General features: G+C 40.8%; 1 protein-coding gene across 2 annotated transcripts in view; it reads left to right on the top strand.

The window, feature by feature from the left end:
- The window catches only part of PDE8B (phosphodiesterase 8B), a 231776-nt gene that overhangs the window by 189018 nt on the left and 23499 nt on the right, over positions 1–19259 (top strand). Inside the window, exons 10-14 of one of the 2 annotated variants that reach the window (XM_082264145.1) lie at positions 446–500; positions 9533–9584; positions 12647–12730; positions 15010–15083; positions 15942–16106. In XM_082264145.1, coding sequence (XP_082120271.1) covers positions 446–500; positions 9533–9584; positions 12647–12730; positions 15010–15083; positions 15942–16106 — 430 coding nt within the window. Of the gene's footprint in view, positions 1–445; positions 501–9532; positions 9585–12646; positions 12731–15006; positions 15084–15941; positions 16107–19259 lie in introns of both variants that reach the window. The other variant, XM_082264144.1, reaches the window with a different exon arrangement.

Here is a 19259-nt window from a genome sequence, read left to right as displayed (position 1 = left end):
CCCATTTCTCGGGTGCTGCTTTTTGCCCTCCTCTCCAGTTGCTGTGCTTGCAGAGCTGAGTAACAGCCACACATCTCAACACAAGTATTCTCACACAGACTTGAATTGCAGAGAAGAGGAGTGTGTCTGACCACATCATTTATTTTATATAGTGTACTGGCTCTAACTCTGGTGAAAAGGCCTAAATATAGAATAGTGCCGTTTTAAACAGTGCCACGATGTTCCCTGATACCAAATGGCCTTTGCCATAAAGTTTTGGCTTTCTTCTAATTTTGGCTACACTTTTATATTGATTCACTAACATTACATTTTCTCTTTTTCCTACAAACATAACATAAACATAAAATTAATGTAAAAAGACGGTTCTACAAAATCATTGTAATGTGCATGGAATTGTTAACTAGTAAAATGTAAATGGCTAATTGTTGTCTGTTTACATTACTAGGAAAATTAGACATTTTGTGTCCATCAAGAAGCTTTGCAGTGACAACAATAAACAGGTACGATCGCTTTAATATGTCTGTGCAGAATAAAACCACATTTGTTATGATGGTTATTTGTTTGGTCAAACGCAACAAAGTATTGGGTGATTTTTTTTTCCCCACATTTTCTGAAAGGAATGAATTTAGATATTAATGATTTTTTTACTGTCAAATGTATTCTTGCTATATCAGCTGTTCTTTTTAGACAAATATAGTTCCAGTATTCAATGGATTCATACCTGTGAAACAGCTTCAGCACTTAGAAAAGAATAACTAGTCTTAGGATTCTGAGCTGTACTCTTTAATCATAGAAGCTGAACATGTTTATCTTCACTTCGCTCTAGAATCAGTAAATAGCCCAGTAGTCAGTTAGAAGTAAAACTACTTTTCTCTATTTCGCTATTGCATGAACTATTATAACATACAGTATTAGCTTCCAATAGCAGAACATTTGCTGGAAATTGTCTTTGAACAGGTGTTCAGAAACCTAGCCCATCAATAGCCAACATTAATCAAGCCTATTATCTAAATAAAGAGATATGCAAATTTCAAGATATCTTTAGCTCAGCCAAAACTCCCCATTCTTCACCAACTTTCTCAGGGGAAGAAACAGACTTTCAGAATATCGTATTGAGTGATGGTGCATTTCACACATTTTTAAAGTTTAATAATAAGAAAGCAACCCTCTATGCCTAGAAATAATGGCAAACCTCAGAATTGATGGTCACAACATGATTTAATTTTTTAGATTTTGAATCTTCTGCTATGTGGAAGTAGAAGGTGTCTGTCCCTGTGTGGGATAGCCTGGTAGAACTTGATATCTCATTCTTAGCTCTTAAGCAGTGATTTTTAAAATCTTTTTTTAAAATCTTTTTTTTATGAGACCAGTCCACATGCTTAGACCATACTAACCACAAACAGCAAATTATGTAATCTGACGCAAATAAAAACTTTAAAAACATATGTTCTACAAAGTGAGCCACCCTTTAAAAGAAATTAACTCACAAAATATTTAAATTTTTTCTTAACAAAACACAAAATAAGGAATTAAATATCTTTGTATGAAAAAATAAAAAGAATTTGTAGAGGAATGAGAACATTTATCTCTCCAGTTATTCCCACTTTGGTGCAAAGTTTAATTTGACTTTGTTAAGATGCATTTGAGAGTGAACAGTTGGAACCTCATTACCATAGAGAGTAGGGTCTAAGGGACATTTCACACCATGAACCCCCCGTGCGATTCACATGCGATCTGGGTGCAGTGCGATTTCAGCCTATTTATTTGTATGGGCTGAAATCGCGCCAGACTGCAGCAACAGTAGTACATTCATCTGAACCATGTAACCCAATGCTGGCAGACATACTGTGTTTGAAACCTTCATTTAGAGTGTTGTTAGCATTGCACTGACACCCACTGCAGATCAGAGGACTAATGCATTTTGAACACGGTGTGTGTAGTATGGTATGCAACGGGTTAAGTTGCTGTCTGCAAAATGTTACAATTATGTATATGTCTGGGAGCTGGGTGTGGCTGAAGTTAGTTGCATGCGTGATGTTCAAGGAATAAAGAAGCAACCTGTACAGCCTGGTCTGTGTTAATACACTACATTTTGGCGACGAGGATGGCTAGCTTTCTGGATTTACCGGCTATCGGACCGTTTGATGTGTCTGGAGACCACACTAGTCTCTCACAGCGCTGGGACAAGTGGAAGAAGGGATTTCAGCTCTATGTTATAGCAACAGGAGTGACTGCACCTGCTCAGAAGAGAGCCATGATGCTGCATCTAGCTGGACCTCAAGTTCAGGACATTTTTGAAACCCTGGGAGTAACAGGGGAAGATTCAGACTATGAGACAGCCATGAATAGACTGAGTGAGTACTTTGAGCCAAAGAAAAATATTCCCTATGAAAGATATAAGTTTAGGCTGTGCAAGAACCGGGAGAAACCACAGACAGTTATGTGACTAGGCTGAAATATCTGGCAAAGTCTTGTGATTTTGGGACTGTAACTGAGGAGATAATCAGAGATCAGGTCATAGAGAAATGCACATCTGTGCACCTCAGGAGGAGATTATTGAGAGAACCTAGTCTCACACTTACTAGTCTGCAGGAGATTGCAAGAGCCATTGAACTGTCTGAGCTCCAGGCTCTGCATATTGAAACCAAGGACACTGCATCTGTCAATACATTCGCCAAACCTACCTATAATAATAGGAATATCTGGAGTAGGAAAGAGAGTTTTCCAAAGAGGACTTTACATGTAACCTGCAGTAAATGTGGCAGAGAGGGACACACAAGTCAGGACTGCACTGTGGTACAGAATAAAATGTGCTATGCTTGTGGAAAGACAGGTCATTTTGCAGGTGTGTGTAGAAGTACACCCAGAGATAACAAAACCAAAGGACCATCAGCACAAGTAAATGTTATAGCTGAGGATAAAGAGAGTTCTCCTGACTGTGAATTTATATTCTCCCTGTGTTCTCTGCAAGCTGGGACATTAACCATTAAGATTGGAAATACAGATGTGTCAGTGTTGATTGACTCTGGAGCTACATGCAATGTTATGGAGTTAGCGTCTTGGCACAGTCTTAATGGCAGAGAAAATCACCTTAAATTGTGTAACACCACTAAACAGATTTATACTTATGGCTCCAGTACACCACTACAACTTAAAGGCAAATTTTATACCTCTGTTCAAACACATGAGACTGGTCCTCCATTGCAGACCGAATTCTATGTTGTAGATGGCACAGGGTCGCCTCTGCTTGGTCGTCAAACCGCAATGGCACTAGGGGTGTTAAAGATTGGCCGTGATGTAGGCAGCGCAAGAGTGAATATGGTGTCTCCTGCTATTTCTGCATTGAAAGAGGAATTTAAAGATTGCTTCTCTGGGTTTGGAAAATTTTCAGTTGGAGCTTCACATTGATCCACATGTAAAGCCTATTGCATAGCCAGTACGCAGACTTCCTTATAGCCTGAGATCACCTGTTGAGCACAAACTGGCAGAGCTGCTAGACCTTGACATTATTGAACCTGTAGAAGGACCCACTCTGTGGGTATCGCCGTTAGTCGTTGTACCAAAGGGCACAGATATTCGGATTTGTGTGGACATGAGATGTGCTAACCAAGCTGTGCAGAGAGAGAGACATCCAATTCCCACTATTGAAGATGTTCTACATGCAATGAATGGGGTAAGTGTCTTCAGTAAACTGGATTTGAAATGGGGTTATCATCAGATTGAATTGACCCCAGCATCTAGAGTCATCACTACATTTGCAAGCCATAAAGGTCTTTTTAGATACAAGAGGTTGATGTTTGGCGTATCGTCAGCACCGGAGGCCTATCAACATGTGATTCAGCAGGTGCTACATCTACATGGTTGTGAAGGCACGCATAACATTTCTGATGATATAATTGTGTGGGGAACAAACACACAGGAGCACGATGAACGTCTCCGTGCAGTGCTAAATCGCTTGAAGGAGAAAGGGTTAACGTTAAATGAGAAGAAGTGCACATTTCAAATGAATAAAATGACTTTTATGGGCCATGTGCTGTCTGACAGGGGCATTGGTCCGGAGGACTGTAAAATTAAAGCTGTGTCTGATGCCAGAAATCCTGAAAACCCTGCAGAAGTACGCAGTTTTCTTGGGCTAGTGAATTACTGTGCCAAGTTTATTCCAGATATGGCGACTGTCAGTGAACCTCTGAGATTGTTGACTCGCAAAGCAGTCCCTTGGAAGTGGGGCCTTTTGGAACAAGGTGCATTTGATGAACTTAAGAGACGGCTGACTTGCGCCACAACTTTGGCTTATTTCAATCCTACTGCACACATCCAAGTTATTGTCGATGCTAGCCCTGTGGGGTTGGGCGCCATCTTGGTTCAGAGACAATGCACAGGCGATTACAGGCCTATTCAGTATGCAAGCAGATCCCTTACTGATGTAGAGAGACGTTATTCTCAGACCGAGAAAGAAGCTTTGGCTGTTGTTTGGGGATGTGAAAGGTTTCACACCTATCTCTACGGCCTTGATTTTGAAATCATCACAGACCACAAGCCTCTGGAAGTGATATATTCGCCACGCTCAAAACCATCCGCCAGAATTGAAAGATGGGTTCTCAGATTGTTACCGTATCGATTTACAGTGCGGTACAGACCTGGACCGACTAATGCGGCAGATGCACTTTCCAGATTGCCTCAGTCTTCAGCACCTGTTCATAACCTAGCAGAAGAGTACATTCGTTTTGTGGCTACTAACGCCATGCCTCAGGCATTGACACCGCGGGAGGTTGAAGAATTGTCATCTGTGGATCCGGAAATTGCTTGGTTGAGAAAATGTGTAAGACAAGGGGTTTGGGTGGATTGTGACTCAAGCTATCACAGAATCAAACAAGAGCTGAGTATTGCAGGACAACTAGTTTTACGTGGCAATCGTATTGTGATGCCTAAAGACTTACGGAAACGTACATTACATTTAGCCCATGAGGGCCATCAAGGCATTGTACGCACCAAACAAAGATTACGTGAGAAAGTCTGGTGGCCAGGAATTGACAAGGATGTGGAACGTTTGGTTTCTTCATGTCGAGCATGTCAGTTGGTGGGCAGCAAACCTAAACCAGAACCAGTAACTCACACTGTTCTACCTGAGGGACCATGGGAAGATTTAGCCATTGATCTGTGTGACATTCCATCTGGACACCATCTTTTAGTTGTTGTGGACTATTATTCAAGGTGGCAAGAGGTGGTAGTTCTCACTAAAGCTACATCATCAACTGTAATTGAGGGGTTGGAGAGCATTTTTGCGTCTCATGGGTTGCCTAAACGGATTGTGAGTGATAATGGTGCCCAATTTACTTCTCAGGAATCTCAGGATTATCTGAAATCAAATGCTATTGAACATCATCGTACAACTCCATACTGGCCACAGGCTAACGGGGAAGTGGAACGCCAGAATCGAACCTTGCTGAAAGCTTTGCGGATTGCTCATTTAGAGAGAAGAGACTGGAAAAAGGAACTGTGGCGTTTTCTTTTGGCTTATCGCACAACTCCGCATACTGTCACTGGAGTTAGTCCTGCGGAACTTCTTTGTGGTCGCAAATTCAGGACAAGATTGCCAGACATTGGGGGTCCTCCTACGAGTCAGAAACCTTTTCGGCATATTGATGAGGAAAGGAAGATATGGGCTGAACAGTATGCAAACCACCGCCGCCAGTGTCAACCTAGTGGCCTTCAACAGGGTGATAAGGTGTTGCTTCAAAATGATCGGTTTAACAAACTGGCTCCGTCCTTTGAACCTGAGCCTTATGTTGTAAAGGAGAAAAGAGGTACTCAAGTGGTTTTAGAGGATTTAGATGGACACACAAAAGTGCGTAATTCCTCATTTGTGAAGAAATTTATTGAGTCAGAAGGTCAAGTATCGGAAGACGGCGAACAGGCAAAGAGTAGTGATGATACTGCCAGTGATCCAGACTTCAATCCACAACCATCCACATTGGAATGGCCAAGAGAAAAACGAGCAACTAATCCACCGGCCTACCTTAAGGACTATGTGTATAGTCAGAAGTTTATAGTTTAAATTTTTTAGTTGTTCATCCATGCATTTTGTTAATCTTATTAATACGTTGTGCATGTTATGTTTTATTCAAAGAGAGGAGGGAATGTAGTATGGTAAGCAACGGGTTAAGTTGCTGTCTGCAAAATGTTACAATTATGTATATGTCTGGGAGCTGGGTGTGGCTGAAGTTAGTTGCATGCGTGATGTTCAAGGAATAAAGAAGCAACCTGTACAGCCTGGTCTGTGTTAATACACTACAGTGTGGAAAACACGAATGGAATCCAGATTTATCCCACTGTGTAATGGTGTAAACTGGACACAGATTGATAAAGAATTTCCCTGATGCAGTGCTTTTACAGAGAAACACATTTTTGGATTATGGACACACTAGCAACTTCTTTTAGAGGCAGAAAAAAAAAAAAGGAAAAGTAGCTATTGTCTTTATTAGCATATTACAGTATCACACACTTGTCAAAACAATAGATATGAACATAAAAATATATTTATATTATAGTACAAAATAAAAAGCCAGAAATTTGTTAATATATATGTTTAAAATTTACCTAGGCTTGATTTTTTTTTTTATTTATTTCCACTTCTCCAAGAAAATTGTTTTAAAACCTTAAACTTGGGGGTGACTTTAGAAAGGGCGCAACCTGTAGAAAATGCAAAAAGATAAGCAGAGGGCAAAGAACTAGTCACCACAAAGAGAAAATCGCTAAAAGTTTTGCTCATATTAGGGAAACAACTAATGAGGAAGGGCCTGCTGAAATTAGGCCTCTAAATAGGTTATTTTTTGGCATACATGGCCAAACAAAGTAGATTATTTCAACAATCACAGAACCTGCCTTAGGTATGAAATGATGTGAACAAGAACACTGTTGGTGTTTTTTTCATTAGTTTAGGGAACTGTAGAAAACCCAAAGATCAAACTCGGCCTTATTGGCCCTGCGTGGCCGTGTTTGTGTTCGGTTGTATGTACTTCTTTTAAACCTCAATAAATATAACTTTACAAAAAAAAAAAACTTGGCCTTATTGCAACAATTATTAGAAAATAAGTTGAAATTGATCTTGGATTTTGAAAGTCGACAAGTCTTTTTCTCTATCAAGAAGTTGGGTTAAGATATGCACATTTGATTATAGCCCTCAATAAATCTCTTGGGAATTATACTAACTAAATTAATGACCTGTAGTCCTTCAATAAACCACAAAATATAAAAGCAGTTCAAAAGGGCCAGTGCATTTGTTCCAAATAGAGTGTGTCAGGTATGGGAAGACTGTAGATGATGTCAAATAGCATCTTTCTTTTATTAGCAAAATCCACCAATCGTACTGCAAGCCAGACGTTAAGCTTCTGTATTGTCTGTGTTACGACTCCAGAAAATATTAGCTTCCCACTGTGAAACCAAACACAAACTTGGCCTGAACTTTTAAAACACTGAATAAGGACAGGCTACATTAGTCCAGTATGTATACTGATATGTCTATTACCTAAAATGTCTTCTCAAAAATGCAGTTAAGTTTCATGCTACATGTCCGTAAAGAGCGTTATATTGTACTTTGCATGGAGACTGAAGAGTGACCTAGGCCAATCAAACATAATCAATGCCCAATCTTCTATATATCTCCTCTTAATAAACTTCTAAATCCTCCCCAGGCTTAAAGTTTATGGAAAGACATTTGTGTTTAGTTTTGGATAGAGAAGTTAGAAGATAGATAGAAGATATTAAAGATGAGACCCTTTGTCATGTTTTTTACTCTCTGTGTCCCCATTAAGGAGCTTACACCTCTATTTGGCCTGATCATTGTCACAGAGGCTGGAAGTGGGGGGAAATCATTTTGAGGTGTCACTAGAGAAAAAAGAGCTAGAGGTGAGGGAAAGCCCTCCAATGGGTACATCTGATCTGGTATACCTAACTATCTAAGATGGGAATTCCATTCTCTAAGAGATTTCCTCTCACCTCCTGTTACATCTTTAGAACAGGGAGTGGAGAGTATTTTCCCTAGTGGGACATAGGCATCAAAAAATAATCTGATAGGGGTTTTAAATCTTCTCAAAGCTATCAAAAACAAAACGAAAAAGTTTGGGCTTGACATACATTTTAAGTAAATCTGTCATGAGACAGTATGGGGACTGCCATTGCTGGCCTCCTTTTGGAATTTACTTGTTTGCTGGAACAAGCATGCTGTATGGCAAAAAGGTGTACATATTCCTAGCCTCTATACTTGTATCATGTCAGCTATGGAACAAATATTCTCAAAAAAGGAGAGGTCAGTTATGGCAGCCTTCATTATTCTCTTGTGAATAGTTTCCTTTTTGAAAACCGCATCAGGAAATTAAAATATAACAAAGCAAGATTGATGTGTGAGGGTCTGTCTTACAGGATGCAAATTAAATTATTTTTTTTTGTAGGCCCTTACACTGCATATAATCAGTCTTTGGTTCAGTGTTGTGTACAGGGGAATCTTAAAGGAAACCGACATTTAGTATAAAACATGAATTGTAAATGGTTATTTCCTTGAGCTTTTGTTTTGTTTTTGGGGGAAAAAATGGTTTATGTTTCGGATGTTTAGCAGCAAGAACTAAGTTTCATACAATAAGATTGCTTGTCTTCCATTAGAAGGAATTAGAAACTGCGTAAAAATGTAAAATGGAATCCAAATGCATGAAACTATTAAAAATGTTCCCTTTCTAGCTTGGTATCCAGGAACATAGAACTCTTCATAAAGTATTTAGTGGTCAGTGACCATCTTATGATCAGCAAAGTAATCAGAGTCCACTAAGTGAACACTAAAATGATCATCAAAAAATTCAGTGAGCTTTAAAGTGTTTCTACTGTAAACCCAGAACTGCATTCACTATATCTGGTCTCCCACAGTACACAGAACATGGAAATGCAATTATTTTAGTAACTATAAACTGCTAAATACCTTTTCTCAGTCCTGTGACTTCTATCAGTGCCTGATTAAAGCTTGTAGGGGGAGTTTTCATACTTCATTGCTGTCCTATCAGGATGCAGGACCACTGACCCTCTGTCTGGACAGTGCTGATTGGCGCTGTGCTGATCACATGCACTCTCCCAACAAAGAGAAAAAAAAACTCCCTAGCAATACTCACCAAACTGAGCATGTGCAGCCTGACTCCATTTACTCTGTCTTATCCGGACATGTTTTGGTGGCAGTGCAAGAAGGGGAGGATCTGTGCATACAGGATCAAACAACTTTTTGTTACACAATGCAGAGGATTAACCCCTTAGACCCCTCAGTAAGTATATAAAGCATGCTTTACTACATATATACAGACTGATTTTATTGTTGTGGGTTTAATGACACTTAATGATCCAAGTGCTGAATGACCACCAAGTGATCATCAAAGCACTCAATGACCACTAAGAATAAATCTGAGTGCTCAGTGATCACTAAGTGATCATCAAAGTAAAAATAAGATAGATAAAGCAAGCTAACTGGTTTACCTTTTACTTTTCTATTTTTTTCCAGGTCTACAAGATAAGCAGGGATGAGAAATACACTGGAGAAAATTCACTTACAGGTTGCTCCTTTTCATATGTTTAAAAAAATATAGTAATGCACAAAATAGTTTTTAAAGACAACAAATTGTGAAATGTATTGTACTGTACAATATAAAAATATATAATATTAATAATAACATGAAAAAGAGAAAAAAAGGAAAGTAACACACCTTTCCTTTCCTAAGCAGCGCTTATACATCAATTTCTAACGTATCAAAAAATTCACAAAACACCAGTATTTGGAATAAATATATACCATACGCATTCATTTAAAAACAAATTTACACCAGTGTCATAGAACCAAATAGTGAGAAAAAAACATATGGTCCACATAAATAGTGTTCATATAGTATCCAGTGATATTCACTTATGATCTTCAATTACAGCGGTTAAAACAACAATCCCCACACATTGTCCAAAAATCCTCTCTTGACTGTTCTCCACGTGATCCAGCCAAGTGATTAGAGAAAAAAATCCCCAGTTTAGTGCCACTCCCCTTAGGATATTACTCCCCTTCTGACCTATACTAACATACACTATATTATCAGAAGTATTGGAACGCCTGCCTTTACATGCATATGAACTTTAATGATTTCCCAGTCTTCGTCTGTAGGGTTCAATATTGAGTTGGCCCACTCTTTGCAGCTAAAACAGTTTCAACTCTTCTGGGAAGGCTGTTCACAAGGTTTAGGAGTGTGTCTATGGGAATGTTTGACCATTCTTCCAGAAGCACATTTGTGAGGTCAGGCACTGTCCTTGGACGGGAAGGCCTGGCTCGCAGTCTCCACTTTAATTCATCCCAAAGGTGTTTTATCGGGTTGAGATCAGGACTCTGTGCAGGGCAGTCAAGTTCCTCCATCCCAAGCTCACTCATCCATGTCTTTAAGCACCTTGCTTTGTGCACTGGTCCACATCATTTGGTGGAAGGGGGATTACAGTATGGGATTGTTTTTCAGGGGTTGGGCTTGGCCTCTTAGTTCCAGTGAAGAGAACTCTTAAGGCGTCAGCATACCAAGACATTTTTGACAATTTCATGTTCCCAACTTTGTGGGAACAGTTTGGGGATGGCCCCTTCCTGTTCCAACATGACTGTGCACCACTGCACAAAGCAAGGTCCATTAAGACATGGATGAGCGAGTTTTGGATAAAGGAACTTGACTTGAACCGGTTTGAACGAATGTTCAATTTATGCTTGAAAGGAAAAGAGCAGAATTGTGCATGGCATAAAATCTCACTTTTTTTAAAATCAGTGTAAAATAACTACTCACATATACTGTAAGTCTTCACATAAATGTATCAATGTGGTTAGCAAACATTTCCCAGATCCTGGATGAAGTTCAAAATATTGGTGTTTTTGGATGTTTCGACACATATTAGAAATTGATGTATTGGCGCTGCACAGGAATTAAAGTATAACTGAAAGCCGAACTATTTTTTGTAGTTTTGGACAGGGGATAGAGGGATTAGGACACATGTCAGGTTTTTATTCCATGTCTGTGCCACTGTTAGGTGAATAATGCTCTTTATTTGTCCTGTTTACATACTTGCCAACTGTCCCGTTTTTGCCGGGACAGTTCCTGCAAATAGGAGCCTGTCCCGGGTAATTTACATTGTCCCGGCAATGTACTTATTTACACTTTGCACTTTCTTAATGCACTTATTTATTTACACTTCGCACTTTATTTATATATACATATTATATTTTTTGGATGGTCACACCTGAGCACATTTGACACTTTAGAATTGCAGGGAATTGTGCTGAGAATTTAAACATTTAGGCAGAAGTAGTGCAGCTGAATGGGAGAATTATTCCAACTCTGCTACTTTGGCCTTAAATTTTAAATTCCCTTTTCAATTTTCTTTATTGAGTAGACCCTATAATCTGATGATAAGTAGGCAGAGATTAATTATGTGGAGTGGGCGAAGCTTCAGGGAAGTGGGTGTGGTAAGTAATTGATAGCTGTGCTGCAAAGTGTCCCTGGAAATATTTTTCAAATGTTGGCAACTATGTGTTTACTGTTAATATCGAAAGTGAAAGTATAAGTAAATCCCAAAGTCTTGGGTTGTCCCCAGAACAATAATAGAGTGGAAACCTTCCAGTAGGCACACTAGTTCCAGTGACCCTGTAGACAGTGTTGTACTAGGCAGGAGCATAAAAGGAATTGTCGGTTATCGTATTATACACTATGTAGTTCTTTGGATGCAGCAAAACTTGTAAGGAACGTAAAGCAGATCCTTTATGTGGTCCAGGCGGTTGTTTTACAGTTAGAAACAACATACAGGTGCATCCTATAAAATTAGAATATCATCAAAAAGTTAATTTATTTCAGTAATTCAATTCAAAAAGTAAAACTCATATTTTATATAGATGTGTTCCACACAAATTGATATATTTCATGCATTTCTTTCTTTTATTTTGATGATTATGGCTTACAGCTAGTGAAAACCCAAATTTCAGTATCTTAGAAAATTAGAATGTTACTTAAGACCAATAAAAAAAGTATTTTTAAAGCAGAAATGTTGGCTTACTGAAAAGTATGTCCATGTACAGTATAGTATGCTCTTAATACTTGGTCGGGGCTCCTTTTGCATGAATTACTGCATCAATGTGGCAGCATTTGTGGGGAAGAGGCCCTTGTCCTCAACAACGTGCCCCAGACGCCCCCCCCCCCTCCATGTTGAGGGCATGTGGTCTGGAATGGTTCAGCAGGGGGGACGCTCGTTCGTCCCCTCCTCTGCTGGGCTGCATACTCAGATAAGGGTCTGGTATGAATTTTGGTGTGGGGTTCCCCTTACAATCCATACTAGATCTGAAGGGTAAAAAAGCTTTGGCCATACTTCTCTTTTTAAGAAAAGTCTTAGCCTATGCTTTCCAAAACAACCTGTCAAATTATAGATTTTATTTTCTCCAAAGCATTAGGGGAATGTAAAAAAAATCTCCCACACACATTGGTATTGGAGGCCAATTTTATTTTGTTTGGGAAAGGGCACATCTAGACTCATTGCTGTCTGTGAACTAAATACTGAAGTTTGCATGCTTAACACACTTTACAATAAATTGTATTTTTACATTGTCTTTCAGAGTCTCATTCACACTCATTCAGACATAAGAACAGAAGGAAAGAGTCAATAGATGTAAGGTCAATCACATCACGGAGTAGTGATGGTAAGGAAAATAACCTAATTCGATTTTTAACACAAACCTTACAAATATATTATTTTCCATATTGAAAGACTGAGACTAATGATAAGTTGTGGTGGTTGGTTTGTACAAGCTGGAGCATTGCCTATAGCAAATAGTGTGATCTCTTCTATTCCTTGCATTTGTCTCCAAGTATGAAAATTAATCATTCATTGGTAATATAGGCTACAATACAGTTTTCCACCTGCTCCATTTTCAGAGCATTTACTGTATTTCCACACAGTTAGACACCTTAATCCGGGGGTAGATCACGATCTTGTCCCTGCCTTGCCGACCCCCAACTGGCAGAGCTGCGCAGCAAATCAGGGACATGCCATAAGTAATCCTAGCCATCAAAAGCATTTCCAGCCCTGCAGCATGCCCTTTGCTTACATGCGGCTGTGGGGCAGGGACTGCCTCTGCCGCCTATGACAGCTGCAGAATAGCTCGGTGGGTTCGGGCTCTTGTGTAAGCGTGCCTGCGCTCCTGCCAGAAGTGTACTATGCTGATCCCAGCTGGCCATCCTCTTCAGCTCATCAAAGCACTTGTGGATGACAACATGTAGAGTGGACGAAAGAGGAGAGCCGGCTGGGATCAGCACAGAATGGAGAACATAGAACAGAGAACACAGAACAATGCTCTGACCCCAGTGGGGTGCCTTCCTAAACCCCCCCCCAAGCAGTGTACCCTCCGGACTCCCCTTCCAGTGGTGTACCCTCCTGACTCCCCTCCCAGTGGTGTACCCTCCTGACCCCCCCCCCCAGTGCTGTACCTTCCTGACCCCCAACAGTGGTGTACTCTCCTGACGCCCTCCAAGTGGTGTACCCTCCTGACCCCACTCTCCCCACTGGTGTACCCTCTTAACCCTCTCCAATGGGACCACCCCTGTAGTGTGCCTTCCTGACCATCCCAGTGGTGTGCCCTCCTGGCCACCCCAGATGTGTGCCCACCTGAACTACCCAGTGATGTGTGCCCTCCTGATGCCCTGACACGCCAGTGGTGTGCCTTCCTAACCCCCCTGTATAGTGTCATCCTGACCCCCCCATACCTTGCCCTCCTGGCCCCTCCCAGTGATGTGCCCTCCTGAGCTCCCAGTACCGTGCCCACCTAACTCCCCTTTGCATTGCCCTTCCGACCCCCTGTCCTGCTCTCCCATGTCCACTGCCCTACTTTCCCCTGTATACTGCCCTACCTGCTACTGACTTCTGTACACTGTCCTGCATACCTCTGATCTTTGTAGACTACCGTATATCCTACTGACCCCTGTAGACTGCCATACATCCTTCTAACCCCTGTAGACTGCCGTACATCCTGCTGACCCCTGTAGACTGGCGTACATGCTGCTGACCCCTGTAGACTGCTGTACATCCTGCTGACCCCTGTAGACTGCCGTACATCCTGCTGACCCCCGTAGACAGCCGTAGATCTTGCTGACCCCTGTAGACAGCCATAGATCCTGCTGACCCCTGTAGACTGCCGTACATCCTGCTGACCCCTGTAGACTGCCGTACATCCTGCTGACCCCCTGTAGACTGCCGTACATCCTGCTGACCCCCTGTAGACTGCCATATATCCTGATGACCCCTGTACACTGCCCTGCATACTACTTACACTGCCAGAATTCAGAGCAGCCAGCAAGGCCTGAAACTAGTCGAGCAAGTCAGCCTGCAGTTCCACCGCTTCTGTTTTCATGATGGACTCCTGTATCAGACTTGTGGGGGTTGCTAAAGCTAACTTTTAAGGTAGACTAAGTTTATAATTTTACAATGACATTACTTTTATTATATTTTTCTCTGTGCAGTCCTTGTCTTTACTTTTTTATTGGGAGCTTGCAAGTTAACTCTTTAAAAAATAAAAATAAAAAATGGCGCTGCACACCGGTGATCTTTGTTGTCCAGGAAGATCTCTACTTGCTTAAAAGAGAACCATTCACAGAGAAATATGCATGCAGCCATTGCTCACCTCCTTCAGAAAATGCTAGTTGCCTGATTGTCATGTCAATCCACTCAAATAAAGAACATGAATAACATGACTTCTGACTTCACTTGTTGCATACATTTTAGGGGTTTCTGTAATTTATGAAGTAATGCAGCAAGAACTTGCCAGGCAATCTTCTAAACGAGGATCAGCAGTGGCAGTCTACAGATTTACCTTACTACGTGTTTTTCTTTTAAAGCATTATGTCGCATGTAATTTAATATATTTCTTAATATATCCTACTGACTTACCTTTGTAATAACAATTGAGTGTTAACTTTACAGCAGCAAGTTTACAGAACCACAGGTATTCATCAATGGCACGGATACACACCATGACCATAGAGGCTCCCATTACAAAGGTAACCACAAAGGGTTCTACTCTTTTCCTGTCTACTTTAATTAAGAGAGGTGGTAGCAGCATTCACTAATCCGAAAGCGTGGGGAGGGGGGGTTGGATGGGCATTGTGTCTGTATTATTTGGTGCCATTGTTAAAGAAAAAATAGGAAATGCCATTTGTTTCAATAATTTTTATTAGAAAGTTTTGTAAAAAAGGTACAACAATACAAGTATAAAAGCAAGGCACAATGCCATACATGGAAAACATGAGAACGGCCCCCGCGTAGGAGACAATAACATAAACTGACGGCATCAAACAGATAAAGTGTCCATGATGATAGAGGCTGTCAATCTGTGAAAACATGTTTTAGCAACGTGGGAGTATGGGCGGGCTCAAGAGAAACAACCCAAAACATGCACACCCCCCCCCCCCCCGTCCATCCCCTTCAGCTCAAACTCCACACCATCCTAGACAAAAAACAATACAGGGGAAGTAAAGTATAGGGGAGTGGGGGGACCCAGGAAATGCCATTTGAAGGATGTGCAAGGGACACATAATTCTTTTTGGGAAGGCATTTCCTCCTGTTGCCTCAATGTGATGCCAGGTCTGCACTGTCGGCCTCAGTCACACTAACACTCTGCATTTGTTTTGAAGCAGAATAGTTATTATAAAAGGCCCTACTTCGTGGATGGATATGGATATGTACAGGTATAATGCAGTAGGGTGCATAGATACCTCATGAGGCTGACTTGCTGCTATTTTTGGAAGGATAAATCCATTGATACTGACATAATAAAGAAGCTATGGATCTATCCTCTTATGTGCTATATACTGAAAAAAGTATTATTGACTCTTTTTATTTATTTTTTGTCTCATAAGGTCATTAACATAATAAATGCAGCTCAGGAGAACAGTCCTGTGACGGTGGCAGAGGCTTTGGACAGAGTGTTGGAAATTCTAAGGACCACAGAGCTCTATTCTCCACAGCTGGCAACCAAAGAAGAGGATCCCCACACAAGTGACCTTGTTGGTGGTTTGATGACGGTAAGCAATTTCAAAATGATAGCAACCAACTTTCCCTAGACTGTCAACCCACTTTCCCTAGACCAGTGATGGCAAACCTTGGCACCCCAGATGTTTTGGAACTACACTTCCCATAATGCTCATGCACTCTGCAGTGTAGTAGGGCATCATGGGAAATGTAGTTCAAAAACATCTGGGATGCCAAGGTTTACCATCACTGCCCTAGACTGCCCTTTACCAGCCATTGTATGTTTAGATACAATACTTGAGCTGTCAAAAATTGCAAAACAATCAAAATGATGTTACCTGTGCAGAACAAATGCACCAGAGCCATTCAGTACCTAACACCCCTTACTATATAGCGGAACAAATCCCTTATTATCTTTAGCAAACAAAGCTAAATTATTATGCTTTAAAGTGTGTTTAAAGCCAAACCTTTTTTTTATATTCACTTTGGAGAGAGTAGGAAAGGGGTTAAAGTATAACTAAAGGCAAAACATTTTTTTAAGTTTTGGACAGAGTGGAGGTGAATTAGAACACATATTTAGATTTGTATTTCTACCTCTGTTTGTCCTGTTTACAATTATCATTGAAGGTGAAAGTAAAAGAAAACCCCAAATTTTGTTTTGTCCCCAGAAAAGGAATAATGTAAGTAATCTTTCAGTGAGGGCACTAGTCCTAGTGACCTGGGTGGTCCGAAGGAATTTTCTTAACTGGCAGGGATTTCCTCCCACCTGCTGTTTGGCTATGGGACAGGAAGTGAAGGGAAACCTCTGCAATGGGACAAAAATAACCCTCCTTTTCTCTATCTAAAATGAAAAAAAAGTTTTGCCTATAGTTCTTCTTTAAAGCTATCAGTTTCTTTTTCAGCTTACTGTATCCTTCAAGGCACAGACAGACCACGCAAACTCCATGCAGATAGTGTTCCTAAATAAATATAGTTGTCCTTAACCTTAGGGTTTACATGTATGCGGATGCAGGACTGCATGTAAATTGCACGCTTTTGTGCACCTGTAGCAAAATTTGCTGCTGTTAGCAGTCACAATGGGAATGCCATTAAATATTTTATAGCACTTCCAAACATTGGTAACTGCAGCGCATTTTCCCCTGCTGGGAAGCGCTTTGCAGATTCACTGTGGCTGCGATTTTAGAAAAGTTGCAAGGATCTCTTTCTACGTTTCCTGCAGGTACAGCACAAATGAATGGGCTCCTGTGCCTGCGCAAACGCGGCTGCGGGAAAACTGGAATAGCGGGAACTTAGCCTTAAGTACAAAAGTCCCTTCACTGGATTCCCAAAGAGATGTAGGATACTGTGACTACAGTATTACCAGTATTTGTACAAAATGTTTCCCCATGTAAAAAGCCTTTATGATCCTCTTTATTTTCTAAGAAGCGACAATGAGGTTTACTGTCAGGAACTTTCAGTTTTAGCTGCTAATGTCACTTAGTCCCTATTCACACTTCAATTCAATGGCCTGGAAAATGAGTGTAAACTCCCTTTCAAGTAATTGGGGGTGCTCCAAAGAATCAAGCTTCACATGACAGTCATCGATTGACAGCGCTCAATAGGCCCATTGAAAATAATTAGATTCTTGTCACATGTCACAAACAGTCAGGTTTGAATAGGGACTCGGCTGGTTTATGCACTCCCTGATCAGTCTCCTGCTGTAGATGTTCATCTCTGCCACTAATGACTAGATAGTCACTTTTTTTTTTTTTTTCCAAAAAATTTTTATTGAAAGAATTATAACAATATAAAGAATACATACAGTCTCTTAAAAGTCAACGTATAGACAGTACATACAATGTACAGCAACATAGCTTATTGAAAAGTTATTACAAATAATCCAAGAGAAAACGAGTATCAACGTAAGACACGTATTAAAAGGCTTGACCTTTTAACAAACAGGAGACTCAACAGGAGTGGCCTTTAATACTAAGTCAATAGAAAAGCTAGAGACAAAACGAGTGTCAACTTGAAGCTCAATTGTATCAGATTGGAAGTACTATTCTAACCATAGTACAATAAAGTAGATAACTGTAGGCACATCTCGGTGTATGTGACTTTGAGGTAAAACAAAGGGGGTATGTTGCAAGATATCAACTGGGTTGTTAGAAGTTGATATGATAATAAATGGAAAGAAATGTCAAACATTTAAGACTATATGTAAGAGTAAGATGATTTGGTGGGAGGCGACCACTCTGGGGAGAAGAGGTCACCTACTCATCAAGGTTGGGGAGGGTAGGGGGTGGGGGGAGGAAGGGAGGGAGAGGAAGGGGGAAAGGAGGGTAGGGAGTCATCGGTCTCCGCCTTGCCAGCCTGGGGGGGTTGAAAAACAATATGGTGACCGAAAATGAGAGATGGCAGTATATGGCGTTGGTGTTAGGCTTACCGCATTGTGCTCTGTAAACCTCTCTCACTTACAGCCCTTGTTTAGGGGTGAGAGGGGTCTACCGGTGTGCTATCGGTCTTGGTGTGTGAGCGAGAAGCCAAGGGTTGTCATGATGTATGAGGCAAAGTATTAGAGGGAAAGAAAGTCATGTGGTGGAAACTGAAGGATCAGTCGTAGAAGTGGGAGTGATGGTTAGCAATGCATGGTTTTGTGGGTCTCGAAATAATTTCCAGGGAGCCCAAATGTGAGCATAGGAGATTGTTCTATCTCGAGCGATCGCAACAAGTTCTTCTAATCTAGCAATTTTGTCCATTTTGTGAAGCCATTCCCGTTTATGTGGAATTACGTCTGATTTCCAGTGGATTGGTATGCATGCTTTGGCTGCATTGAGTAGGTGTGGAGAGAGAGATTTGCAGTACCTGTAAGGTGGGACAATAGTATAGTTCAGGAGGTATTGCGCAGGAGAGAAAGGGATATCAATTTTTAGGTCTTTCGTGATGGTTTCATGGATAGATAACCAGAATGGTTGTATTTTTGGACAGGACCAGTAGATATGAATGAGTGTCCCTGTATCAGAGTGGCATCTCCAGCAAGTGTCAGTGATATCTGGGTTGTATTTATGTAGGAGTGAAGGGGTCCTGTACCATCTAGTTAGCAACTTATAGCAATTTTCTTGTGTGGATACATTGAGGGAACTTTTATGGGCAATGTGACATAGATTTTGCCATTCTCTTTCAGACAAGGAGAGGTTGAGGTCTGATTCCCATCTGGGCTTAGCTTT

The sequence above is a fragment of the Pelophylax lessonae genome (assembly GCF_965119305.1).
Source record: "Pelophylax lessonae genome assembly, chromosome: 1".
NCBI lineage: Eukaryota > Metazoa > Chordata > Amphibia > Anura > Ranidae > Pelophylax > Pelophylax lessonae.
This window is presented reverse-complemented; position numbering and strand designations above follow the sequence as displayed.